The sequence below is a fragment of the Cucumis melo genome, chromosome 4 (assembly GCF_025177605.1).
Source record: "Cucumis melo cultivar AY chromosome 4, USDA_Cmelo_AY_1.0, whole genome shotgun sequence".
Taxonomy (NCBI): domain Eukaryota; kingdom Viridiplantae; phylum Streptophyta; class Magnoliopsida; order Cucurbitales; family Cucurbitaceae; genus Cucumis; species Cucumis melo.
The window spans coordinates 30,551,697-30,579,416 of record NC_066860.1 but is presented as its reverse complement, the minus strand read 5'-3'; the positions used below and the strand labels follow the sequence as shown (position 1 = coordinate 30,579,416).

General features: G+C 32.6%; 4 protein-coding genes across 5 annotated transcripts; 1 reads left to right on the top strand and 3 right to left on the bottom strand.

Annotated features, from left to right (window-relative positions):
- Window positions 1-1,340: 1,340 nt before the first annotated feature.
- LOC103486847 (NADH--cytochrome b5 reductase 1-like) lies at window positions 1,341-5,799 on the bottom strand. The gene is made up of 9 exons (XM_008444968.3): window positions 5,536-5,799; window positions 4,216-4,357; window positions 4,015-4,105; window positions 3,843-3,920; window positions 3,123-3,203; window positions 2,897-2,986; window positions 2,551-2,616; window positions 2,058-2,144; window positions 1,341-1,581 (listed from the first exon to the last, which is right to left on the bottom strand). The coding sequence occupies exons 1-9, from the start codon at window positions 5,648-5,650 to the stop codon at window positions 1,489-1,491; spliced, it is 843 nt and encodes a 280-aa protein (XP_008443190.1). The 5' UTR covers window positions 5,651-5,799; the 3' UTR covers window positions 1,341-1,488.
- Window positions 5,800-7,386: 1,587 nt separating this feature from the next.
- LOC103486848 (cytoplasmic tRNA 2-thiolation protein 2) lies at window positions 7,387-11,040 on the bottom strand. Of its 2 annotated transcripts, XM_008444970.3 has the most exons (8): window positions 10,607-11,040; window positions 10,060-10,408; window positions 9,896-9,982; window positions 9,177-9,298; window positions 8,951-9,029; window positions 8,307-8,686; window positions 7,832-7,913; window positions 7,387-7,706 (listed from the first exon to the last, which is right to left on the bottom strand). In XM_008444970.3, the coding sequence occupies exons 1-7, from the start codon at window positions 10,942-10,944 to the stop codon at window positions 7,865-7,867; spliced, it is 1,404 nt and encodes a 467-aa protein (XP_008443192.1). In that variant the 5' UTR covers window positions 10,945-11,040; the 3' UTR covers window positions 7,387-7,706; window positions 7,832-7,864. The 2 variants fall into 2 exon arrangements, with proteins under 2 accessions (XP_008443192.1, XP_008443191.1); XM_008444969.3 differs by having other exon boundaries at window positions 7,387-7,913.
- A 2,157-nt stretch (window positions 11,041-13,197) lies between these two features.
- LOC103486849 (putative elongation factor TypA-like SVR3, chloroplastic) lies at window positions 13,198-23,273 on the top strand. Its single transcript, XM_008444971.3, has 14 exons — window positions 13,198-13,557; window positions 13,946-14,052; window positions 14,673-14,876; window positions 15,751-15,927; window positions 16,329-16,481; window positions 17,079-17,168; window positions 17,474-17,608; window positions 17,704-17,820; window positions 19,319-19,470; window positions 19,559-19,643; window positions 20,223-20,317; window positions 20,834-20,999; window positions 21,966-22,161; window positions 22,842-23,273. The coding sequence occupies exons 1-14, from the start codon at window positions 13,326-13,328 to the stop codon at window positions 22,973-22,975; spliced, it is 2,043 nt and encodes a 680-aa protein (XP_008443193.2). The 5' UTR covers window positions 13,198-13,325; the 3' UTR covers window positions 22,976-23,273.
- A 1,546-nt stretch (window positions 23,274-24,819) lies between these two features.
- Window positions 24,820-27,549, bottom strand: LOC103486850 (remorin 4.1). The gene is made up of 2 exons (XM_008444972.3): window positions 26,847-27,549; window positions 24,820-25,412 (listed from the first exon to the last, which is right to left on the bottom strand). Exons 1-2 carry the CDS (start codon window positions 27,492-27,494, stop codon window positions 25,221-25,223), a joined length of 840 nt encoding a protein of 279 aa, XP_008443194.2. The 5' UTR covers window positions 27,495-27,549; the 3' UTR covers window positions 24,820-25,220.
- Window positions 27,550-27,720: the final 171 nt, after the last annotated feature.

Here is a 27,720-nt window from a genome sequence, read left to right as displayed (position 1 = left end):
AGTATGGATACCGAAAATATTATTTAAATTAATAATTTGGGTGATTTTACTTTTTGAGTTCTAATTTCGTTAGAAATACAAAAAATAAATTATAAATTTCTTATTTTATACTCATGAAATTAATAAAAATATATATCTTATGTTAATGGGTTTCTTTTTTAAATACAGGTTGATGGGTATTTATAAATATACAGAATATGTTGAATTTGAGTTTTTTAAAAAATTGTAAACGTAACAAAATCGCGTCGATGGACTCTTATGACTTCTATCATTTATAAAGTAACAAATTTTGTTATACTTGTAATTTTTTAAAATATTATTATATGTGAATACTTTGAATCTAATTGTTATATATGTAACTGTCACTAGTTTTTACATATGAAAAAATGAAGCTCATTGTAAATAACAAAACTTCTAAAAAATATTTATAAATATAAAATTTTTTTAGAATTTATCATAATAGACACCGATAAAGTTTATTGATAGATTTTAAAATTTTACTATTTGGTAGATACTTTTGTTCATTTTTTCATATTTGACACCAACTTTAGAAAAACAGTAATATTTTAATTAATTATAACGGTTGAAATTCAATTTTGGTTCATATAGTTTAAAGCTTCTTTAAAGTCCATATTTTAAAGGGTTAGGATTTTAGTCCATATATTTCCAATAAAATCTTAAATTTAATCATTATGTTTCTTTATTACTGGTTTTTCAAAAGAAATATAATCATCGGGTTGTTTTTTTATTATATTTTATTGTTTTTATTTAGCCAATTTCAATAAAAATTTGTTTTGAGAAAACTATTTAACTTTTATTAAAAGTATAAAAAATAAAATTGAACATTTAAAAGTATACAAACTAAAATTAAACAAATCTCAGAACATAGAAACTGCTACAAAAATTTAACCTACATCCTTATTTGATAATAAATAAATAATAACTTGCATCATGAATATATTTCTCACTTCCCTCATGTTCACGTTTGAAGGGAGAGAACAAAAAGTACCATCTTCAACATGTTGTTTGTGAGATACTTTTATCGTTACCTTGAAGCGAATATGAGTTTCTTATATCGTTATCAAAATTCGTCACAAATGTCAGATTTGATCTAGACTAGTTAAGTTAATTTCATAAATTGGAACTAATAGAAACTCTTTTTCAAGAATTGTTGGTTCAGTCCATTACCCATACAGAAAGCCAACCATCATAATAATGTTCAATCCCATAAAAAAACAAAACCCAAAATTTTTTAGTTAATTTAAAAAGGAAAGACTAAAAAAAATAGAAAAAGAAATATTACAAATGCAATTATTCCCATTTTAGTGGCCTCAACTGTATGAAAAATCAATTAAGAAAACATCCATTATTAAAGTTAAAAATAATCCCTTACAACTTTGATGCTCATTGATACAAATAAAATTTTTAGAATGAAAGTTTTCATCTCAATTTAAATTATGGAAAGGTTGGAAGATATGACACCATGGATTAGAATTGAAACTGCATTTCAGGTGAATATCCAAGAGCGTCAAGGTGCTCGCCCATGGCCTTGTTCATCGGTGGCGGACCGCATCGTAGAATCTAAACGCAACGATTTAAAAACGTTAGATACAAGGTATTTCGTCACGAGAGAGAATTTAATATTGATGTTATTCGAATAAAAAAGAGTTAAAAGTTGATTATGAACTAATCTTGAAATTATTGAATGTCACAACTTTAGTCTTTCAAATATTAAATGTACATTTCAGACCATAAACACCATATAACAACTATTTTAATAACGCAACTATTAACATGTGAAAACCAACATTTAACCTACTACGTGTGACTTCCAAAGTCAAAGAGAACATTTAATAATCAAACTATAGAACATTACAAGAGTCCATAAATAATTTATCGAAGGACAACGACTAAAATGGTTCTTTTGCAAAATTCAAAATCTAAGTCCATAAATTTTAGGTTTGCATTAGCAAATGTAGAATTAAAATAGGATTTAAACCTAAGTTTTGAACGAGAAAACATAGTAAACAAACTAGAATATATATGGGAGAAAATACCTTAATGTCAGCAGCTGGTGCAGGGCAATGTGCTTTAATCATTTCCTTAGATACAAAGCCAACGCCGCCATCCCAAACTTCAGGAGGCTATTTCCATTGTCAAAGAAGAAGTTAGCATCAGTTATAATTTTAGAAAAGTAAACTCGAATAAACCATAACGTTCAATATATTCTTAAGGTGTTTTAGATTAACTTTTTAAGTGTTCATTTTTTAAAATAAGCTATATTAGATAAGATTAAAGTCTTTGACAACCACTCAAAATAGCTTTTTAAAATTCATTCAAATTTTTATTTTTAACCGTTTTTTTTTAACACATTTTTTTTATCTGGTAAATCTAAACAGGCCCATAGTATCATTCCCATCATTTGTTAGTTTGATTCACAAGACTCAGCATGTGTCTTAGCAAGAAAGAAAATTAATATCGTCCTGATTCAAAATCAATAGCTCGAACCATGGATTAGATGACTACTTAGTTTAGGAACTTGTAACTGACCTGGTTCAACACATAGTAGATCTTGAAGCGATCAGGGTATCTTTTGGCAAGAAGATCCAATTCCTCCTGGAGATACATGTGATTAATTTAATTTAGTTTCATTAAATAGAAGCCAGTATTTGATACCATCACAAAAAGGCAAATAATTAAAATGAAAAAAAGTGGATGTATTTCCAGTGGGAAGACTACATATCTAGATATATTTAGTATACCATAGTCTTTCATGATTATGGTAATAACACAAGCAAAGGCAACAGCAACAACAGATTAATTGAAAGTGGAAGGGTGATACCAAAATAAATGAGAATAAAAAGCACAAGACATACAAAGTGAAAGAGAACATTACCTTCAACAGAATATCTTCTAGAGTAACATTGGCGTAAATAAGGTGAACCTTTGTCTTGTCCTCTGGGTTCTCTAATATAGCGCGAGAAACCTAACACAACAGTGAAAATGAGAGAGTTTCCTATTGTTTTTGAACTTGACAAGATAAAATCACACAACACATATAGCCAAGATTTAGAAATTTATGAATAACTTAGTCTACAGGAAAATTTGTTTCTTTGATATACTTGGTACATAGGTGTAATGCCAGAGCCTCCAGCAAGCATCCCAAATGCACTAACTTGACCAGGTTGGTACTTGAAACGTCCCTGCAATGATTAATAGAGTAAATAAATTTCTAAACTAGGGACCATTAAAAGCAACTCGATTTTGAAAAATGAACAAGTAATCGAAGAAAAATGGTGCTAACTTTCTCAACTAGTGTCTAGGATGTTAAGTTACTAAATTATTGAAAGGTATCTCTTTGTCTTATAGAGATGATAAAAGGGTATGGGAGTCAAACCACGGTGATAGCAAATTATAATCTTTCAAATTCTAAATAATAAATGTTTAACATTCCCTTTTTAACTTCAATAACACCCAAATCCGGTACAAACTATAGAAACGTCCACTTCAAATGCTTCCCTTTGGATTTCTACGACTAAGTTTTATAAATAGAGTTTTGACTTTTTGTTCTTTTCTTTCGCAACAATTGGGATCCTATAAGTTTGTTTGTTTTTCTTTTGCAGATCCCCAAGGTTGGCCTTGAACAAACCTCCCAATTTTTCATTACTAGGATCATCAGTTTCAAGAATAATAAGATGTTCCAGCCAACTAACACATAGCTCAATAAGGTAAAAGGTTCAAATTTCTCCATTCTACATGTTATTTAACTCTATAAGAAAAAAATGTAATACAGTAAGACATTCCAAAACTATCATCAGAATTTCTCTGTAAGGAAGACCTACCTTTGGTCCCTTTACAGCAAGAGAGTCCCCCATACGCATTTCTCGAAAATGATGTGACATCCTGCCTTGGGGATACATCTAAACCCCATACACACATTTATATAAGTATGGGTATTGGAAAAATAAAAATTAATGCAACATCATCGACCTATAGAAAGGTCTGTATATGTACCTTTATGACTAGTTCAAAATATCCAACATCCGAATCCAAAGTAGTAGGGGTGTAAGATTTAATAACTTCTTCACCTTGGCTATCCTTCCCCCTGCTCATAGTGTTTTTAAAGAGAGAGGTCAGATGAACCGATTATTAGGAGCATTAACTGAAACAATTTGATACAATGACGGAAAATAAATATATTGGATGAAATGAAACCTGCAACTTAAATGTTGTCCAATAGGAAGACCAAGAATTGAATCAGTCTTGGGAAGTATAAAAGTGAACTTCGCCACATTGTGGCTCAGCTTAGTACGCTTCACAAGCTTAAACTCCTTAAACTTCTCAGGATCCAAGCAGGCTTTGGTTACAAACCACATAGCACATATGAGCCAACCAATTTTATTAAAGGTAAAATATATGCAACGCAGAGAAAGAATAAAGTTTAGATAGAAATTTTAAAAAAAAATGGTTCTTCAATTATTTATAAATAAAAAAATGACCAATCAGAAGAGGATCTCTATAGAGAAGGTATATTGATAATTCAAAGGGCTGGTTGAGGATTTGAAATACACAAACTAAATATGAACCGCGGGAGTAAGGCAAATAGCTCTAAAGAACTAAGCCTAGTCAAAGTGTTTTCTGCCACAAAGTTACCAACGCTGGTCCTATAATTTATCTAAAGTGCGAACAATAGCATGTGCAATATCAAGTGTTGATGACTGTCCTTAAAGCATCCCGTCTCAAACATCCCGTAAATTTGTAGTCGATAGTAATCTTCGAAAAGACAAGATTGAATATCTATCTATCCACACACACACACACATATACACCTATTTATCTTCATACTTCTCATTTTTACTAGTTTAGGAGCCTCTTTTGCAGGCTTCTTTAAAATCGGAACGGTACTCAGGTTCCATATCCTTAAAGAGTCAACTAATTCTTTTAAAAGGGGAAGAAAATATGAGCTGCTAAAGCCTACCTCTGTTCTTAGCAATGGGGACTGCTTATTAGATAACACAGTAGGTATAAATCCCATCTCAAGAGACGGAGCAAGCAAAGAATAATACCTTCTTGAAAATGAATATTTCCCGGTCCCCACAACGTCTACCATTTCATATTAACCAAGAGCTCAATACAAGATAGCTCAATCAGCTCAACTAATTTGAAAGTCAAACACATCCAAAAGCCTAGCTAACCACTTGATCTTTTCCAAGAATGCTACCACTCCTATACTATACTTAAACTTCCAATATAGACTTCAACAACCACCAAATCAAACCATTCAATCATTTTTCTACTGGAAAAAAATAACAAGCATTAGAGTAGAACACAGCAACTGAAAAAACCCCAACACTTCAATTAACAAGATGTATCCCCACGTCCAAAAAACAACAAGAAACAGTGAATCGCAGTCCAAGATTAATCTACACCCAAATCATCTTTCAAATTGAACAAAGAGTTCAACAAAACACCCAACAAATGGATAAACTCCAAAAAAAATCATTTACAATAAGAAAATCCGAAATGGGAAGTAACCTCTGGATGCGGGTTTCCTCGAGGAAAACAGGAAAACAGCACCAACAACAATGGCAACCAACGCCGCTACTAAACCAATGAGAACCTGAGAATCAAGTGCCTGTAAAACCTCCATTTCGCGATTGATTACACTATGAAGAAGAGAAAGATTAGCGAGAAATTGAAGGACCTTGAAGAAGAAAAATGGGTTGGTAGGAAGGAAGAAAAATGGGTTGGTACGAATGAAGAAAAATGGTGGGGTTAATGAGTTTGGTCTTCAAGGAAAGGCTGTTTCGTCAGCTTTCGCTACCAATGGAGATTCAGAAAAAAGTCAAAGAAATTGGACGAATTAAAATATTCGGTATTTGCCGTTGGTTGGTGACGTTGAAAATTGTGTAATTTTTTTAAATATTTGTATGTAATTAGAAAATGTCGAAATTAATTTTGTAGATCTAAAAAATATATAAAATATGTATATATATATATGGGAGTGAATGCTCGTGGGAGAGAAATAACTAAATAAATAAAGGAATGCATCGCCTCAAAGTTATGGGAGTTTTTTTTTTAATAAAAATTATTTGTTATATTTGAAAACTTGTTTCTACTATAGTAACCTAAAGTTTGTCTTTTATTTAAAAAATACATCGATGTTCTAATTGTTTTCTAACTATCAGAATTGTCGAGAATTTTGGACAAAGATCGAGACTGGATAATTTTGTTCTTGACCATCGTCGTGTCATTTTAGATTTCAATTTTTGATGTCTTAAATTGGTTTGTGTAATTCAATGATAGTTTTGAGACATTTATTAAAGATTAAGTATAATATGGTAATCAAATTTCTTACCATATGTTTTGGAGAGAATATGGAAACGTACGTTTTAGAACAAGAGATTTAATGGAAATATAGTTGTATTTAGTTGTATTTCATATTTTATGTGTTTGATAAATGATTCAAAAATTAAGCTTCTATTTAAACCAATAGTTCAAAATGTTTTTGATAATATATTTATAAATTATAGTAAATAGTAAACATTAGGTGAAATATGAACTAATTAACGGCACAACTACAATACTATTATATGAACTATACAATTTATGAACTTGGTTGTTGGTTCAATTGTTATTTTGTAATATCATATGATTTCTTATATGTTATGTACATATTTAATTTGAGTTCATGAAATGAAATATTAAATTGATTGATGTTTTTATCTTTCTTTAATATATTTGTGTATTTTAAAATTTTAAATTCAATGTTTGGATAAACTGAACCTAAAAAAGAGATATTTTTAGAATTTATGCTATTTGTTTTACATAATCAGAATAATTTCCTAAATATTATTATTCTAATTCTTCTTCTACTTTTAAAAGGTAGATTAAGTAGAATTTGATCGATGAGCTTTTTAACTTTTGGTCTACGCATTTTTTTAATGTTCATTTGAGTTATCCTGTCAACCTTCATTTTGGTCCAACTTTATAAAGAAGTCATTTTGATCCTTAAAAACGAACCGAAAATGGATTAAACCAAGACGAACATTTTAAAAATGTAGGAATTGTTTAAATCCCAACTTGATAGTTAACTCCATGTCTAGGACTGCAACTATTTATCCACACAAAATACTATTTAAAATCACTATTTGTTACTACATTACTACTTGGACTAAAATAATTTACACTCCAAACATTAAACCATTGACTACGGTATAACTCAGCCCAAAGCTAAAACTTAAAACACACAATCTAAAATATTTTCTAGGACAAAGAAGAGGCATGGGTAAATGTCTTTTTGCCATTACCATCTCATCCTGGAATTAGGAGATGTTCAGGACAGGTTCAGTAGCCAACAGATGCAATCATGCGAACTTTAGAAAATAACTGATAAGGCAGGGTTGACTACCAATCTTCTAAATACCCAAAGTTCAAGTAAGGTTTTTTTTCTTTTTATGCATAGCAGGTTTGAGAGCTTACGATAAATGAGTAGACAAGGCAGACCACAATAAACTCTTTCCTATATCTCTAACTAACATTAGAGTTTCAAGTTTCAACAACCCAATATATTTAAAAAATAGGAAAATAAATTTTATATAATGTGCGGTCTCCACCTATGGTTTTGTTAGAGACAACTCAAGTGACTAATAGTTGGTCTTGGCTTCACCCTTGGTTCCTTCTCAATGCGGACTTCTGATCCTTTCCTTCATTATAGCAACCAATAGCCATAGAAAGAACAATGAGGACGCGCAGAAGTCAAGTATATCTTGAATTCACCCTTGTTCCTAATAGCAATCAATTCAATTTATAAATCGCAAGGCATTGTTACCGGTCGTTGAACTGAGGGAAAATAACTCCTGATTTACGATTCAGCATCATCATCCGAGAGTAAGAACTCCTGTATTTTGTTCCTGCAATTAATAACATAACTATTTAGCGGGGATATTTTCAAAGCATTACTTAATAAGTTCAACATGGTAATATCTCAGGCAGACTTCGTGCTAGTATAAGCTTTAAGCACATTACTATTTACAACATAAAACAACAATATTTCAATAACTTCATCAAGTCCACCTAACACCACTCAAATAGACATTTTTAGAATCATGTAAACCACAGGCTGAAGTCGTTTAATTTTCCTTATATTTTACTTTTGATTTCTTTGATGTGCTTCGGTCCAGAATCGAAGGAAAACCTCTTTTAGAAACATGATATACAACAGAGATTTAGGTTACAATATTCAGTTATCATAAAATTGAACTATGTAGTACCGACAGTAACACAAGACTTAATCTCACTCTCACCTTAGCGAATTGGAATTGCCAAGGCTGCCATGTGTAGCTCGAGCAACCATAGAGGGTGGCAAGAGTGAAAGAAACAGTTCATGAGACAAAGAATCCTTGGGAAGAATCTGAAATTGACAACTTGAACAACAAGCACCCAAAATACTTGAACTTGCATGGCGAGTTTGCACATCTGACGTGTTAAGTGGCCCATTACAGACAGCACAAAATGACTCCGAAGATAAAGAGTTAACATGCTTAAAGTTATTTCTCTTTTGGCGCCTTTTTGTGGCCAAAGGAACATTATTACTTTCATTCAAATCTGGTATTCTGCTAAAATTGAATGGAGTAAGCTTGCCAGCTGTTCTCACAATTGTAGACTCACGAGAAGGATTTTCTACCTATAAAGGCAAGTAGAAAAAGAAGAAAAAAAAAATCTTCGGTCAAGTTCTGAAAAACAGTCCTGGGTAGGACAAGTAGCCTACAATTTGTACGTACAATTTCTTTCTTACTGGTAAACAATCACTTAAATCAGAAGGCAAAATTGTTTCCATACTCAACCAAAATTACTCCTAAATTGAACACAAAACATGCTTCCAGAAGTCGCTCTCCAGCCAAAATGAATAAAACTTGCACATTTTTCTAAATCAATTTCCTACTTGTACCTGCAAAAGAGCCACAAATGAGGAGACCAGATCATTGATGCCAGAACTGGACTTTTTGGTCAGTTCCACTGTCTTTAGACTGCCCTGCCAAGAAACAGCTCCCATCATCAATTAGATTCAGTCGAAGTGAACATATTAAAGATGCAACAACAGCAAGTAAAATTAACAGCAGTGAAGTACTGAACAGGACAAAGTTAACCAAGAATGGAGCACAAAATTAACAGACCCATCAATGCAGCAAAGCATGTTGAGCTCTTGTGCAAGACAGTCAAGTAGAGGAAGTACAACTGGAACCTCCCACCTTGCATCAATATACTGTACATCTGCCGGCAAGGAATACCCTTGGCCCTACTTGAATTAAAGTAGTGTAGTCAAAATTAGTGCATGGACGTACGGAAAGATTTTCAAGTAGAAAAAGATAAGCAGCTTGTAATAAGTAGTAGTGAAATCTCGAACAACAAGATAATACATCCTAAGATTCCATAGCTACCCTAGCTATTTTTTACGTCTTAATAGAGGTCTCTCCTGAAAGATAATGATGCCCCCTTTTCTCCCCTTCAAGCATCCCAGTTTTCCCCGCAGAGAGTAGTTCCACTCTCGCCTTTGTTCTGAACTATAAATAGAAGTGTGCATTGGGGGGGGGGGGGAGTGTTGCATGAAAACATATTTTTGTATGAGCAAAGTGTTTGCTTGCCATATGGATCTTAGTTACATAAGATCCTCAAGACCTAAGATTGAAGCATAGACCAATTGTTCTGCTCTATCTCAAATGACAGAGTTCTCATATCCATTAAGTACCTTGACAGTCAATGCGTCAACCTTCTAACCTTCATTCTGGTCATTCATTATCATGACTCTAAAATTTCTAGTGAGTCAACTTCCAAATAGACCCTTCAAATACAAATGAATATTAGAAAAAGGGGGGTATAACAAACGAAGGAAAACCTTAACGGTAGACGAAATCACATGGCATGCAATCCTTGAAGTACATGTCCCAACTAGAAGTCTGTTGTACCCATTTTCAGCTGCAATCTGCACAACAAACAACAGGCTGAGAATTTCCCCCTCTTTCACTGCAAGCTAAATGAAGGAACAATTGAGGGGCAAACTTTTTGCAAGGATAACATCCGCAAATATGAGATAAGGTCTTCTTTTCCTGTGACGTCGTCGACTGCATCTAACAGCTTCTTCAACTTCTCCCTTCCATCACTCAAATTTGAAGAGTATACATTCTCAATTGGAACAATATGCAAATCTTTTCTTGGTTGACTTAGACTTGACACAACCGATTGGATGGTTTGAATTGTTTTGTCTATCTCATCCGAAGGGATAGAATAAGCAGCAGTTTCATTGATATAAGCAACTCCAACACCAAAAACTTGCAATGATCTATCCCTACTTGCTTCAAAATTTTTGTGTGCTTTTACTTGTATTTCATGAACAAACTGCAAAGCCACCCTGGAAGTGGTAGGGAAGGGAGGTCAATTCTATTAGATCACGAATAACATCAAAACATGACAAACACATTGACACTATCGATTCTAACAAAAAATTCAGCCGTAAAATCTATTCTGCCCACTAGCAACATCCAAATATACATACACACACACACACACACATACATACATACATACATTAATAAAGAAGAGAAAATACCTGGAACAAGGGCCTCCAGAGAACGCAACGAGCACTTTATCAGAAGGAGAGATCATGGCATTGGAGGTTACAGCCTGCCGGAACTTAGCAAACAAGTTGCTCCGAAAGCAATCACTGCAAAGCCGTCCATCGTCTCCTACTCCGGAGGTAGACATACGTTCCTTGGACTTGCATTTAAAGCAGAGATTCGTATTACTATTGTCGTCGTTCGTGATACGAGACTCCCCGACAGCTGCTGTACCGGGCCTGCTTGAAGGAGGTGAATCTTGTTCGATTGTATGTTCATCATGTTGATTTCTGTAGCAGTTGGACTGGCAGGCTGAGGAATTACATGCCATGGATGGTAGAGATTGAAACGCCTTAAGATTCAGAGCGACGAATGTTCTTCGTTGCAAGCTTTCGAATTGTGTATACGCTTCCCGGCAGGGTTTTATGTTTTTTTGTTTATATATATCGGCTATTTTCAACTCTAATGAAATTAAATATAAATATTAACAAAACACACAAATTTTGTTTAACTAAAACCTAAATAATTGATATATTTTATAAATATTTTCGATAGTTTCTCTTCATTTTAATAAATATTAATTTTTATCAAAAATTTGATTATATAATGATTGAAAATATTTTTTAGACAACAATATTATGAAAACTATGCTTTCATCATTCATAAAATGAATGTTACTGAGACTTTCGTTTACTTTAAAATTTAATGAAAGTAGGGTTCTGAATTTGAATATTTTAAAGTTTGGTAAGTTGAAGATTAAATAAATTTTTAGTACAATATTATTTTTAATTCTTGATTGATAATGAATTAAAATATTTACTAATTATAGAAAAATTTTAGATTTTATTAATCATATAATAAAATCTTGAATTTTATAAGTGATATACATAATAAAAATTTATTGCATTTTATTGATTTCGCTATCTATTATTGTTTTAATATAAAATTTTGTCATATTCTGTAAATATTCTAATTGTTTTGTTATCAATACTGTTTTCTTTATTTTTTATTTATAGATGATTTATAAATATATTTGATGATTAATTTATGATGTACAAGAATTTTTCTTTTCGTGATAGAAGTATGTAGATAGATTTTTTTTAGTGCATATGTATATTGAATTTAAATGACACGTCAAAATTTTGAAAAATTATAGAGTACCTTTTAAGCAGAATAATCTGGTGTATATCAAATTAAAAACTGGTTTTTCTCTTGATTTTCAATGTTTTGATTTAGAATTTATGTATTTAAATATTTCATATTTATTTAAATGTTTTTTAGTACAACAGTTCCTTATCTCGCATTGTTGTTTATTCTATAGTTTTAATGAATCAATAATGATTGGGAAACCTTTAACTAATTTAATGTGGGAGTCTGGTAGATGTGTCAAACGAGCTTAGCTCGATGGTAATTAACATGATATTTCATACTAAGTGTATAATATGTGATCTTATCACAATTGTTGTATTAAAAAGGTTTAAAAGATGTAATATCTAATATATGCATTGTTCTCTTTTTTGATATGTTTTTGTTTAGGTTGACTTTTAGTTTGTTAATCCTTTTAGATTGCAAGTTTTTTATTTGTTGATCATTTTGGACGATCAATATTTTGTTTTATTGTTATTTTTATTGACTATTATTTTATTGAACTGTGTAGGCTTTGATGTTCATGTCAATCGAAGTCTTGTACATTTTAAATGTCTTTTGACTGTCTTCGAAGTCCACAGATCTTCAAAGATGTTTCATTGTTGTTCTTCAAATTATTTAGAACGTTTTTTTTTATTTAAGGATGACTAAATCTTTCGAGAGACTAGAGAGTTATATGCGAATTGTATTTTTAGTTGAATACGTAGGTTGGTGGAATTGAATTTCGAATTTTTTTGCCAATTAGTTGAATTATGCTCTTGTTAGCAATATTTTGTCTTTAAATCTTTATGGGAGCGACATCTCTTATTTCTTTGCCAATTATGTTGTTGTTACCAAAGTTGAATGGAGCAAGAGTAATCACCAACAATGACATTGGTCACACACAACAATATTCTTCTAACTAGAATTTCAAATTTTCTAAGATAATCAACAATTACAGGTTTGGTCACTCACGGAACATAGAATGTAAAATAACGAGTTTGTGAGACACATTGTTACATTATGTTATGTGTAATTTTATACGTAGGAAAAGAAATTATAGATGGAGCCGTAAGATGGTAAAGCAAACCACAAAATTTGCTCCATCTCAAATAGGACTCGATAGAGTCTAAAAGATGCCAACACAATCCAATTTGCCCAAAGCATGAGACACGACCAACTTGCTCCACAAATTTGTCTCCTTTTTCTTTTGCTCCACAACTTGGAGTTTATGTTCTATAGCCTTTAATTAAAGCTTTATAAAAACAAGGTCTCACCCATAAGACAACATTAAAGTTATTTATCCACATAGCTTATACTTACATTTGAAGATAATTTCTCATAAAAAGAAGAAAAAATGCGACCATGAAAAAGCAAGCGAGTAGGGCCCACACCCAGTATGACGTGGCAAATAATATACCAAATAAATGGATAAAATAAAATAGAATGAAAATGGAAAAGAAAGGCTCGTCGGCCATTGCCAATCTCCATTGCTCAATCACATTTTTCAGCCTCAATTGCCAAATCCTTCTTCCTCTCTCTGCCTCTGCCTAGAGAGAGAAGAGAGCCGGCCGGAGCAGAGCAGCCATGGAAATGGTAATGAGCTTCATCAGTTCTCCTTCAACCTCTTCCCCGTTGCTTTACCCCAAACTCAAACTTGGAAGAACCTTCACTCCTCTAATTAACCACCTTGATTGTCTGAGTTCCTCCTCCAGGACCTCAGTTTCATTGCCCAAACAAGCTCTGAAGTTTCGCTCCAAAACTCCAGTTCGAAGTCCGGTCAAATGCTCTGTCTCTCAGACCTCAGAAGCTCCCACTGGTACCTCTCTCTCTCTCAGTGCGTTTGTTTTCTTTGTTCATTTATCGGCTTGTTACTGTTTGGCGCGGTTTTTTCATCGATTCTTATCACCTGAGTCTTGGAAAAATGGATGAGGAGAAGAGAGGAAATTACTCTCCAATTCTTGACCTCTGTAATTTTTGCACCGCGGGCTGTCTTCTGGACGGTTGGAGTCGTGAAGATTTTGGAGTTAGGAAATTTATATCGAAAATTAGTATATAAAAATTTCATGCTCTGTTAATGGACGTTTTTCCTTGTTTATGAAATTTTGCGTAACTTCAAATCTAATATTAGTTTCCAACCCCAATCCAAAATTTATTGCTGACCTTTCCTTTGGAATTTTTAATTGTGGGATGATGTTTTGCCTTAGCAAAGAGCCAACTGATGAGGAGACAAGATATAAGGAACATAGCAATAGTGGCTCATGTAGACCATGGAAAGACAACTTTGGTTGATGCCATGTTGAAGCAAGCAAAGGTAATACCAGATAATCATTTCTAATGTTTATTTTAAGGTGTAGGTATCAATTCTTCATTCTGTTATATTATGGTTACGACTGCATCATTCCAAATCGTTAATACTGTATACTGCAAGTAATGCAATGATTGTGTAGAAGAAGCCTATCTGTGTTGTACATGCTGTGTTATGTCCATCTATTTATTTATTATTGCAGTCATTTGATGTATTATATATTAGAGTTAGAAATGACGATGAAGGGCATTAGAAATTGCTTCAATAAGTTTGTGAATATGCTCCTTCATTCTTCGCTGGTAGGCCAACCTTTCAAAAAAACATGGAGAAATGGTGTGGGTTGATTTGATCAAAGCTTTGTCATGGGGCATTGGGCTAGGAACGAATGACAAAATTTTCAACAAGTCCCTCCCCTTGAGCAGATTCTATGATCAAGTTTTTGATGGATCTTGGGTGATATAGATGTTTTTTGTTATTGTTCACTTATTGTAGGTATATTGTGATGATTTTGACGATTTTGGAGGGCCCCTAGTTTATTTGTTAAAAAAAGTATGAGAAATACTTGGCAAGATTCGTTGACAGTAGTAACCTCCAACCTAATGTGTATTTCATATTTTCAACTGTAGGTATTTCGTGACAACCAAGTTGTGAAAGAAAGAATAATGGACTCAAATGACTTGGAGCGTGAAAGAGGAATTACAATATTGAGCAAAAATACATCTATCACGTATAAGGATACAAAGATTAATATAATTGATACTCCAGGTCACTCTGATTTTGGTGGTGAAGTTGAACGCATTCTCAATATGGTGGAAGGGATCCTTCTAGTGGTATTCTTCAACTTATTCTACTTATTTGAAATCTCTGGTTCTTTCTTGAAATTCATATTTTGGATGTTTAGAAAACTTTGTTTTTATTCCTCTTTTTGGGTGGGTGGGGAATGAAATGGTCGTTGCTAAGTTCTGTGAGTATCGAACTCTTTAACTACTATATTTCTACTTTGGTTCATTTGGCAAAGTAACATATTGGGATTTAGAACTTGAGGTTGATAAAGAGTTTTATACATTTCTAATCCTTCAAAGATGGTTTAACGCTTGAAGGTTTAAAAATAGATCATAATGGTCTATGCTGTTAGTTACCAATGAAAATTAAGAAGTAATTTTAATTAAATTAGTTCTTTTGTATGAACATGTCAATTCTTGGTGTTGTGTGGATTTCTTGTCACTTGTGACTAACCTACTAAACAAAAGAAGTCACCTGAGAGGCTTATCTCCCTCTAGTTTTGTATCTACTCAAATTCTTTTGATGGTGTCAATTCAGTGGAGAGTTGAAGTGAGTTAGGATGGTAGGGTTGCATGTATTTTGGTTCTAGGGAGAGAGGAGGATTGAGCAGAGGGTGTGGGTGGGGGGATTCAGTTGAGACGGGATAGATAAACAAGTGTTAAATGTTTAACTAATTTCTTATCTGTCAACTTGCCACCATATTGATACTAGCGATTATATATTTGATGGCTTTTTGCAGCTTTATCATAGAAAGCATTATAAGACAAGTAAACAATTTGTCTCGGATGCCCTGTTTTAAACTTTTTTCCCTCTTGCCCATAAGTTGACTAAATGATGTCTTCTTGACAATAATATATTTTCAAATGTCTCCAATTTTGAACTCCTTGTCCTATCTTGTCTTTTTCTATGTATTTTATCTAGGTAGATTCTGTTGAGGGTCCAATGCCACAAACAAGATTTGTGCTTAAGAAGGCTCTTGAATTTGGGCATGCTGTTGTAGTCGTGGTCAACAAGATTGATAGACCTTCAGCTCGTCCAGATTATGTCATCAATTCAACTTTTGAGCTCTTCATTGAACTGAATGCATCAGATGAGCAGGTACATTTACAGTATTTCATGGGCAATGACCTTATACCTATGTCCATACTTGAAAGAATACTACAAGTTACAGGATAACAACCAATCTTTTGAAATTAACAACATCATTAACGGCAAACTTTATATATTCAAGCAGCTTTAAAGGATAATGTTCATCTGAACCTAAGAGTAAATAATACTTGATTTATAAAAGTGTTCTTTGTTTGTTTACAAACTTTATATTCTTGGAGCAGCGGAGGTTTTGAAAATCATCAATGGAAGTCCTAAGTGATTCACCCCATTGTAGGGAAATGCACACGATCTGACCAATATATGAATGTTGGTTGAATGCTTCATTTCATTATTTTTGATAATGTAAGCAACAGTCTTTTTTCATTCCAACTTTTTTTTTTTTGGTTCAGTGCGACTTCCAAGCGATTTATGCTAGTGGCATTCAAGGTAAAGCTGGATTATCCCCTGAAAAATTGGCAGAAGATCTTGGACCACTTTTTGAGTCCATAATCAGATGCATCCCCGGACCACGAATTGACAAAGATGGTGCATTGCAAATGCTTGTAAGTGATCTTTCTTTCCATTATTTTTGTTTACCTTCAATGATTTAATTGGTTTGCACTGTGAAGAGCCGTGGGAATTTTATTTCATTTGTACTTCTTTCTTATGAATAATGAAAGAACTTCCCGGACATAGTTTTTTAAAATGACTCTATTTCTAAATAAGAAGAATAATTCAATTTCTGACTCTTCTTATTGTTTAATGTAAGAAAAAAACTGTTCCATCTTGTTGGTTTTTGAAATATTTAACTTCTATTAATCCAAGTTTCACACTTGTCATAAAAATCTTTATTTAAGCCACTGGCTGTATCCTCTCTCTCCCTCTATTTCCCCCTACCCTCCATCCCAACTCTTAATCCATCCAGTTTCAACCAAATAGCTTATACTTTATGACTGAGTCCATTAAATGCAACTCTTACACATTTTGTGCCTTAAGCTCACGTTTCACTTTGTGATTGTGCACTCATGTGACATTCTTAAAGATGGAACATGTATTATAAATACAGGCATCTCAGTTCTCCAAATTTGACAAATCTTAGTTTAACTCTTTTGAGTTGCAATTCAATATGTCTCAATTTTAATATGAACTTCTTATCCTAGGCTACAAATATTGAATATGATGAGCACAAAGGAAGAATAGCAATTGGCCGACTTCATGCTGGAGAACTCCAAAAAGGAATGGATGTGAAGGTTAGTACACTTTGCAGGTTGAACTAGACTTCCAAGCATTTTGCTTTCTATAGGGTTGCTTTTCCATTTCATGGTATAGGTTTCTGAAGCAACGTGGTTTTTATGCTATTATTGTGAATGTATGGTTAAAAACAAATAGAAGAATTTTTAAGGATGTGTAGGTCTCTTGGGACGAGATATAGGATTTGTCCATTTTGTCTAATATTGTTTGGCTTGAGTTAGGGCTATCTTATCTCCTCTCCTTTTGTATTTCTCTCTATAAATGAAAGTTTGATTTCTTACCTTCTTTTTTGTTTTTTTTTTAGGTATGCACAACAGAAGATGCTTGTAGATTTGCAAGGATTAGTGAACTTTTTGTATACGAGAAATTCAGCAGGGTCCCTGTAGAGAAGGTGCAAGCTGGTGATATATGTGCGGTCTGTGGAGTTGATGATATTCAGGTGGGAGTAAATTAAGATTTTGAAAGACGTTTGTTGTAGTGAAATTTGTTATTGTTGTTTTTCATTATCTTTATCGTGGATTATCCTGTGTTCAGATTGGTGAGACAATTGCTGACAAACAATATGGCAAACCATTACCTGCTATTAAGGTGGAGGAACCAACAGTAAAAATGGCTTTTGCAATCAACACTTCTCCATTTGTTGGCCGTGAGGTATGTCTGAATGAAACAACCAGAAGTCCTAAATTGTTGTTTGTTTTAATAAATATATATATCCTATATATTTGTGAAGAAGCTAATGTCGTAATAAATGAAATTACAATATGGAGGGGGAAGAAAAGCCGAGCCTCACACCAAGGGAAATTGCAAAAAGTTCTTCCAAGTGGCACAAAAAGAAACTTACACTGTATTTCTCATCCCAAAAATAAATAAATAAATAAATGGCATATGCTAAGGAATATTGTCACGGTATAGTTGGAAACATTATTAGGATATTAAGGATATATCAGTCATTAAGTAAGGGTTAGTAGGAGTTGGTTACAAATAGAAAGAGAGTGTGGTTCCAAGAGAGTGGCTCTAAAGACGGATGAGTAATTTCTTTGCTGTAAAGGTGGTCGGAAGTTCAGAACCAATCTACACATCTTTCTAGGAGCTAGTATTCATGTCAATCCCAATTGAACATTTGATCGTAGATATCTTTGAGAGCGTACAGAGCATGAGAAGGTCCTCTAGAGTGGAGAGTTATTAGTACTTGGCCAATATCTGTCTTAAAGATCTCACATTTGTTCTGCAATGACCTTCCACTAAACCCTCTTTTTCTGAACAAAATCTCCAAATTCACGTTTGAAGAAGAAAGTTATTTCTAGGAAAGAAAGTGCCTATTCCATGACCACCACAATCAATGGAATTAACCAATTAACTACCTCTTTTGAGCACCTTCTGAAGGAAAATCCTTTAAAATCTTTTCAATCAATTAGATACAATCAGTTGGAGAGTAGCTTGGATGAGAATAAGTTTACCAACCTTGGAAAAGGAAGAGTTCTTCCATTTCTTATGCTTGTTGTCAATGCTAAAAATGATGGAAACCTAAAGGCTTGTTGTCAAATCTCTCCAACATGGAGGATAGAATCAATAGGAACTTCCTCTCTGAAGGAGCTAGGTCTAATGGAAACCGTCACTAAAGTAGAATGGAACCTAGGAGGTACCTTGGAGTTGGAAAACCTAATGAAAAACTAAACGAGGTTCTCATTATCAAATGGTAATGGAGGGAAAGTCATTCAAAATGGCCGCCACAATTTAGTTGCCTAACAATAATAGTTGAATGTAAATTGAAATTCTTTACGTCCTCTAATAGCCACTGGAGATAAATTTGTGGTACTTTACAATTTTATCTCTTATACATCCAATGTTGCAAAATTGTAAGCCACATTGGGTAACCTCTTCGAATATTTTAGGGTGTTGATGATACCAGACACTCTTTATTACCATGTTAGCTAGGTTGGATGGAAATATTACCCACTCTTTTTGTGCTCCTTTTGTTTTTTGGCATAGAGTCAGAGTCCTGTTATTATCAAAACAAAATGTCCCTGTCTCTTTGGAGTACATGTGCTGCATATAGATCAGCGGTTGAGGATTTAAAAAACCTCATGTCTGTCTACATTACAACTTGATAAAAAATGCAAGGATTAATATGTGTTAATTTGAATTGCAGGGCAAGTATGTAACTAGTAGAAACTTAAGGGATCGGCTCTACCGGGAGCTTGAGCGTAATTTAGCAATGAAAGTTGAGGATGGTGAAACAGCAGATACGTTCATTGTTAGTGGTCGGGGTACTTTGCATATCACAATACTTATAGAGAACATGTAAGAATTTCTTATGAAGGATGGTCCTCCATCATTCCCTGTATACATTCTCTAATGAGTCAATGACTAATGAGTTCATTTACTTTAGGCGGAGGGAAGGATATGAATTTATGGTGGGACCTCCTAGAGTTATCACCAAAAAGGTGAATGACAAATTGGTGGAACCATATGAGGTGAGTTTCTGATTGTTATATGATGCAATTCACTGTTAATTTCTTAAGTTATAACTCTTATAGATTTTTTAGGCTGTAAAAATAGTTGATTTTGAAATAGAATACTCTCTTTTAAGAACAGTTTTCAAGTTTTTTAGAATGCATAGACTTAGTTTTCCTAATGAGAAATCTAAGTAAGATTAGGATTTCAAAATACTAAGGACTTCTAGTATTTCTAGGATTGTTATTAATCTATAAAGTCTAATAGTATATAAACTCCAAAAACTGAAATCTAGCAATATCATAATATATATTATACACTAAAAACTTATTTTTGGCTTTTTATTGTAATCCTGCGTTGTATACATTTGACTGGAAGATAGAAAAAAAATAAATGTCCATTATGAAGTTCGTTAAGAATGAATCTAAAAGTTAGATTGTTGAAGCATTTACTTTTATTTTAATACAATTTCCATATGAAGCTTTGTTTTGCATATAGTCTGCTTACATGCAAGTATTCGACTTTTGAAAAGTATAGCTAGTCTAACATTTGATTGACCAGTGGCATTCATAATCATAATAAGTTAAATTGCCCTACAGATTGCCACTGTGGAGGTACCAGAAGAACACATGGGAGCAGTAGTAGAACTGTTGGGCAAGAGGCGTGGACAAATGTTTGATATGCAGGGAGTTGGGTATGTAGACCTCTTTTTGCTTTCCTATTTCCCCAACCAAAAAATTTGTCATGCTGGATGTCAATGATTAACATTTTCAACAATATATGTCATAGGTGTTGATGATCAGAGAACTAGTGGCTTGACTATTGTAATCCTTAAGTTTGAGTACATAATTTGCCTGTAGTGTCCTGAGCTTAGTTTAATGTTCAAAAGTAGGCAGCATGCAGTTATTTAAACAAGTCATCTCCTGTCTAAAACTCTTTCTAGGAGATGCTTAGTATCCCAAATTTAATAAGGACGATGGCATGGTGTTGCTGTTGCAGCGACTGACTAATCCACATGCATATTTACATTCTCATGTATTGAATAAGTATATACTATGCTATAAGATATTTTATTAAAATCCTTTTCCATTATCATGAATCAAGTTCATTTTCTAAGGGCAGTCTTCTATCTATAATGATGAAGGGTCGGTGGATTTTCCTTTTATTACTAAGATGAGTTCTTCTAATTTTTATCAATATCTATCTCCAGGTCAGAAGGCACGACTTTTTTGAGATATAAGATTCCAACTAGGGGTCTTCTTGGATTGAGAAATGCAATTTTAACAGCTTCACGCGGTACTGCAATTCTCAACACAATATTTGATTGCTACGGACCCTGGGCTGGTGACATTCACACTCGTGATCAGGGTTCACTGGTAATCTAATTATCTCATTGCTTGAAATATTTTGATGGGGGACTTTAATTATTGCTTGAAATATTTGGGTAGTACTTGTATTTTGGTTTCTTGTCATGTTCTGTATTCGTTCTGTGTGATTTGGGCAGTAGAATGTTGAAATTTTTTATTTCAGCCTCTCTTGTGCTTTCTAGGCCTTTCTTGAACTCAAATCATTTTAGTGAAAATGTTGTTTCTCTTCCTTTTTACGGAGAAAACTGGTTTAAGTTATGCTTGCACCCTAATCTTTTTAGTGAAATTTTTATCTGGGCTTATCCTTTTTGGTATGTCCGTATAATGAAAGTCATGCTTTTCACTTTTTTTCTTTAAAAAAATTATGGCTGTAAGAGATCTCGTGAATTAATGCATGTGGCTCTGTGTTTTTTAGGCATTAGCGAAGTTGTCTCACTTTCCCCTCCATGTATCTTTAGATTTTAAATATAGTTTGAATTCTATTTTATTTCTCTGAACTTGATTCATTAATTTCCTTATTTTGTTTCGTTGTTTTAGTTCCTTCAATTTGTGCTGAAAAGTGTTTTTGTCACCATTGTTTTTTCTTTAATCATTTAACTAGAACATTACACATTTGAAAACTTGATACTTAATTTACTACATATGGTTCAAAATGTAAACATCTATTGGTTGGCAAATGAATAAAAGATTCTTTTGCAAATAAATAAAATAAAATACATATTTTTATAAAATCTCTGTTAAATAATTTTGGCAACAAATTTTATCTCCAAAATACAACCAACACAAAAATTTAGAGACAACAATACAATTTAAACCTTTGAATATAACTTGTTTGTGACTCTTTCAATTGGAATACTATCACTCAATCATATTCGTCTTTTGAATTTATAGTTCAGGATATGTAATTGAAAATGCATGTATTATTCTAAAAATCTAATTTAACGCCTCATGAAGCTGCTACAAATGATTTTTCAGGTTGCTTTCGAGGAAGGCACGACAACTTCTTATGCCCTTGCTAGTTCACAGGAGAGAGGGCAAATGTTTGTCAGTCCTGGCGTAGATGTTTACAAGGGTCAAATTGTTGGAATTCATCAACGCCCTGGGGACTTAGCCCTTAACGTGTGCAAGAAAAAAGCTGCAACAAATGTACGCTCCAACAAAGAACAAACAGGTAAGGACAACTCGATCACCTCAATTTTTCTTTTCTTTCAGGGTTCAGCTTTAAGTTTTACTTCTTCTTTAGTTTCTTCGGTCCCTTAGAATGCTTCTCTACTGCCACTATTACAAACTCCTCTCTTAGGGTACTATTTATCAAATGTTTTTGGTCAATTAGAAACACAAGTTTGATTACGTAATCAAGAATAATTCTTAAAAGTTCTGAAGACAGGTTAAAAAGCACTTTATACTGCTTGAGAAGAAGAAAGGCTTCGTTAGTATTCTTAAAAGTTTTCGTATCTTGGTCCATGTACTTCTTGAGATGTATTCAATTTTAGTTCTTATATTTTTAAATGTCCAAATATAGGTTATGTTCTTTCTATATATCTTAAAGTCAGTCTTCAATGTTAGTTTAAAGTTAATTTTTACTGAGTTTCGTAAAACAATAGTAATAATTTTCATTCAAGAAAAGAAACCAATTAAATATATTTTCGAGAGAGACTAATTTGTTTATGGAAAAGTTACCTACTGTATGGAGACTAAATTTGGACATTAGAGACTACGAAACTAAAAATAGAACAAGTCCCAACGTGCATGATACTTGTAATTTATGAAGTATTAATAGAAGACATCATTCTGCATTCATTTTAGAAACTAAAAACTGAACCTTACACTCCATAATTTTGCCTTTTGCAGTGGTTTTGGATACCCCATTGGATTATAGTTTAGATGACTGCATCGAGTACATCCAAGAAGATGAACTGGTTGAAGTCACTCCCTCGAGCATCCGAATGTGCAAAAATGCAAAAATGGCAAAGAAAACAAGGTAGTTATCCAATACTGCAAAACTTCAACGTGCAAAAAACATGGTACGTCACCACCAAAGCCATATTTCTTCGAATTTGTAAGCTTTAGTAGAGCTTCTTAGTCAATACTAAATTGTTTAAGCATTATCAAAGCTTCCCACCTACAATAGTTCGTAGTATTTGTACATAAGAGAGGAGAAGACACCAAAGTAGTATACCATCCAAATTCCAAAGTGATGATTGATTGGTAGAAACTAGAAAGTGAACCACCCTTCTTTTTCCCCTTCTAAATGAATATAATTTAAATTTTGTTTTATTATTATTATTATTGTTATTATTTTGGGGTAGGCTGTTGCTTGGAGGTTTCCTTAGCTCCAATCATTATCAAATCAGTCTATGATTTCTTTTGATATAATGCTTGTTTATTTGCACGCAATGTTTTGTTTTGTTTGTTTTTGCATTACTTTACAACACAAATATTAAATTAATTTGATAAATGATTGTTGATTATTAATGTAGTTCTTATGGTCTGTGGTTAGTTTTAGTTTAGTTCTATAGCTTTTGAAAATTTGAAATTTGGTTTTGGCAATTTTCTTACATCTTTTTTTTTTTTAAAAAAATTATCTTACCATGTCTGTTGGGTTCTTTTTTTTTTTCAAAAATAATAATAATAAAAAAAAAACAAACAAACTAGTTACATTCCATAAAAAAAACTACTAAAAAGCAAAAATTTATTACATTTAATTTTCCTAGGACGAGTAGATGTTTTGTTCATTTTGCTATTTTTGATAATTTTCCATGTCTTTATTAGCTACATAAGTTATTTCCTTTGAATGAGGTAGAAAAAATGATTGAGTTTATTTCTAAGCAGTACATTTGACATTTTTAAAAGTTCAAGAATCTAGAACTTATTATACATAATTGAAGTTGACTGATTGAGAAACTAAATTTATAATTTAATCTTAAATTTTTAGATTATTGAACTCACAAAATTTTATCAGTTTAGTAATTATGTGGACTGTATTTAAAAAAAATAAAAATTTTAAGTGAACAATATCTTTTAATTGGTTCATTTTTAAATACAACAAAACGAATTAAAACAATGATAGACATTGATAAATTCTTAATATTCGTTATATTTTGTGAACATTTTTCACCACTTTATTGTTTTCAATAGTTTCTTTTTTTAATTTATATGCGGATGCTTTAAGACAAGTTTTTAGTGGTATAATGTTAGACTACAAAGTAGGACATAACACATCAGAAACTTTTAGAGTACAATAACCAAGTTTTTTGAAGAACATATATATTCAATAAACACCACTAAACATTTGAACCATTTAATTCAAAGGAAAAATACTATCATATTTTGTTAAGTTTAATGTCTGGTTAAATTATAAAATTGGTTCGTATGATTTAGATATATTTTCAATTTGATTATATAGTTTTAATATTTTCAATTTCTTTACCTATGATCAACTAATATAAATAAATAAATAAACAAACAAACAAACATATATATATATATATACATATTTATTTATTTACCACATTCATTTACTTTAAAATCAACTAATATATATTTTTTATCTCATTAATTGTATTACTCTAACTATAATAAGAAATTAGGATTAAGTAAAAATAAAATAGGTCGGTCATGCAAGTTTTAATCAAAAAGAAAATACTTGTGTGTAATCAATTATTGTATCATCTCTTCTACGCCTAATTAAAAGTTGTCGCGTGATAGTTTATACTTTTACGTGGGTAGAAAAATAGAGAACATGGAGATAGATGCAACCTTGAACATGGAGTATTGCTCCGATCAAAATCTAATGACTCAAATGTGAATTAAAAATGAAACTAAAGGATGAAAAAAAAGATATTGTAATATCCAACCATATATCTTTTACTATACAAAAAGATCACTAAGGACATAAATTATTCCTTACAAGGTCTCATAAAAACACACACTTACAAGCAAAACCAACCCAATAAAGAAAATCTTAAAATAACATTCACTCAAACTGAATGCCCATTTTCTTACTTACAACTTCCTCACACTAAATCCAACTTTAATCTAAGATATTTGATATCTGAGAGAGATAGTATTAATAATATATCTTTCCTTTGTTTCAAGCAAAAAAATTCTAACTCTTTTTGGATGGGTTTTGTCCATCTTAATTAATTACAAACCCATTGAGATTGGGATTTTGTGATGAATATGATAAAAGTGAGTTTAACCGTTTTAGAATAACTTCTCGAAATGTTCTTAGAAGAAAGAGCGCTTAGCTGGTGGCCTTCCAACAGCTCTCATCAAGTTTGAAATTTCAATGACTTTGGCCACTTTTGTTCCTCTCTTTGCCTCTGCTGATGCTCTTCTTTCCTCTGCTTTTCTATGTGCTTTTGCTACTTCATTCTCCATCTTTTCTAATGCTTTTGCTCTCTTCTCTTCCAACTTCCTCTGCCATATATATTCATACTATTCTTAGTGCTTCATGCCATATTCACACATACATACACATATATAATGTGGGCTGCTTTTTCACCCACCATATATATAATAAAATGATGAAAATATTAATGTTTTATACTAAATTATAAATTTAGTTCTCATAGTAGAAAAGAAGTTTGAATTTAGTCTTTATAGTTTTAAAAGTTAAAAATTAATCCTTATTTGTAAATAGTTCCTATTTCCGAAGGTTTTATCAAATCACAAAGATTAAATTTTAACTTTCTCAATACTATAGGGATTTAACCTACTTCCATCTTTACTCAGCTTTCATGTTTTTGGTTCGAAAAATTTTATTTTAGAGTTAAAATTTTCTATTGATTCCATAACATTCTATACAAGTAACAACTTAATTTCGTGGAGAATAATGTGCAACAATTTTTCTTTCTTTTTATTTTCTTTTGAGAAAAATAAATGTGTGAATTTTGTCATTGAACAAATATATAACATTAGTCTTTAATTTTTTATTTAAAGTAAGGGACATTTTAAAAAATAGTAAAATATTAAAACTATTTATAAAATATAACAAAATTTATCAAACACTTAAGAGTCTTTTTTTTTTTTTTTTGCTATATTTAAGTTTACCTTCGGTGGTTAATAAACACACTTGATTCGTAAATGTAAGAAATTCTATTGAGTTTTTATAATATTTTGTCAAGGACCATATAGCGAATTGCAAACCTTTAGTTCAATTAGTTGAAGTTTGTCACATTAATATATATATTCTTTGAGGTTGTGACATTAATATTTTAATTAGAATGCTTCACAAACATTTATTTCTAACAAAAAATTTGGGTGCATCCATATTCTTATATGCTTCCAATCTCTCCCAAAAATTTAGTAATTTTATTTCTGTGTGGTGGAGCATTTGATTTTGAGATATCTAATAATTGCCCTGTTTTTAAATCTAAAAAAATTATTTAATGGGTATTTCCTTTGTTTGTTTGTTGAGGAAGAAATTAAGTAAACCATATTTGAAGCTTCATCATCAGTTAGATAATTTCTATTGAATGATATAAAGAAAGGAAGTTAATTTTTTAGTGAGATTCAAGAGAGTAAAAGCAGAATATTCAAAAGTTATAAAATTAGAATGAAATAAATAGAAAAGTTTTGTTCAAAAGTGTTCAAGATTCAAAAAGCTTTCACTTGTTTAATCCAAGCGGACAACAAGTAATTTTCACAAACAGTTACGTTCGAAGTGATGATCATAATTGCATGAAGAAAAAAAAAAGTAGTATATGGAAACATGAAACAGAGGAAATTCATAAATCAATCAATGAATCAAGTAAATATGATGCAACGTAACCTACCTAGCTAGGCATTTCATCAAACAGATTGCATGCACAAATTTGAAATTGCCATTATTTTCAAGTATTGATCACGTACCTCAATCTTCTTCATCCATGAAGATGCCTTCTGAACCTGCTCCCTTTCCCATCCACTAATCACAGCGTCTTCCCTCTTGTACCGATTGTTAATCTTCGCAATCTTCGCGTTCTGCCATGCGCTAATCTTCGTTTCCACTTCCTCTTTCTTCACCATATGTAACGAAATCTCTCTAGTCGCCGCCGCACCGCCGTCGCGATTCTCCGTTGCTCTCGAGATCGCCGACGTTGTTAGATCATCGAACGGATGACCATCCGGTACAATAGCTAACGGGTTCGTTTCCACCTCCGGCGTAGTATCCTCTTCCTCTCCAATTCGGCTCAAGTTATTCGGAGCTTCGTTAATCGATCGATCATGACGGTAACCGTCGCCAATCTCCGCACCAGCAATAACCAAAGCATTGAACTCTCGACTCATGGAAGTGAAATTCTCGCTTGAGCTACTAGCTTCGCTTGCAATTGAAGCCGATCTTTGGCTCGTGGTTTCCCAATTAGCCTCTCCGCGGCGGTTCCGATTGGCGGTCACCGGCGGTGGCTGTGGAGAGGTCAGAGCGTGGATATCGCGGATTTGAACGTCTTCGTTGTCTTCTTCAGCATGGGGAGCGGCGGCGGCGGCGGAAGTTGATGGTGGTGGTTGATCGTTGAACATGACGGAATTTGAAGAAATTTTAAGAGAGTGCGTTTGAAAGAGTAATGGGAAGTTGGGGAAGAAAGAGGGAAAAAAAAAAAGAGAAAAAGGACCTTTTTGGGAATATAAACTTTCCAAGGGGGGCTTTTGTAATTTGGGAAAATTGGAGAATTTTCAGCCACAGAATGTAGTACGTGGAACACATTTCTAATACAAAATTATGTTTATTTACAAATTTAGTCTTTTC

Excerpts from the sequence above, each read along its gene's own strand:
- LOC103486847 (XM_008444968.3), bottom strand. The coding sequence starts at position 5,650 with ATGGAGGTTTTACAGGCACTTGATTCTCAGGTTCTCATTGGTTTAGTA. Across the intron at positions 3,921-4,014 it reads ATTTTGAACTAGTCATAAAG|ATGTATCCCCAAGGCAGGAT; the intron begins GTACATATACAG and ends TATGGGGTTTAG. Across the intron at positions 3,204-3,842 it reads TTGCTGTAAAGGGACCAAAG|GGACGTTTCAAGTACCAACC; the intron begins GTAGGTCTTCCT and ends TAATCATTGCAG.
- LOC103486848 (XM_008444969.3), bottom strand. The coding sequence starts at position 10,944 with ATGGCATGTAATTCCTCAGCCTGCCAGTCCAACTGCTACAGAAATCAA. Across the intron at positions 9,030-9,176 it reads ATGCTTTGCTGCATTGATGG|TCTAAAGACAGTGGAACTGA; the intron begins GTCTGTTAATTT and ends TTGGCAGGGCAG. Across the intron at positions 8,687-8,950 it reads CATTTGTGGCTCTTTTGCAG|GTAGAAAATCCTTCTCGTGA; the intron begins GTACAAGTAGGA and ends TTGCCTTTATAG.
- LOC103486849 (XM_008444971.3), top strand. The coding sequence starts at position 13,326 with ATGGAAATGGTAATGAGCTTCATCAGTTCTCCTTCAACCTCTTCCCCG. Across the intron at positions 16,482-17,078 it reads ATGGTGCATTGCAAATGCTT|GCTACAAATATTGAATATGA; the intron begins GTAAGTGATCTT and ends TTCTTATCCTAG. Across the intron at positions 19,471-19,558 it reads ACAATACTTATAGAGAACAT|GCGGAGGGAAGGATATGAAT; the intron begins GTAAGAATTTCT and ends CATTTACTTTAG.
- LOC103486850 (XM_008444972.3), bottom strand. The coding sequence starts at position 27,494 with ATGTTCAACGATCAACCACCACCATCAACTTCCGCCGCCGCCGCCGCT. Across the intron at positions 25,413-26,846 it reads CATGGATGAAGAAGATTGAG|AGGAAGTTGGAAGAGAAGAG; the intron begins GTACGTGATCAA and ends TATATATGGCAG.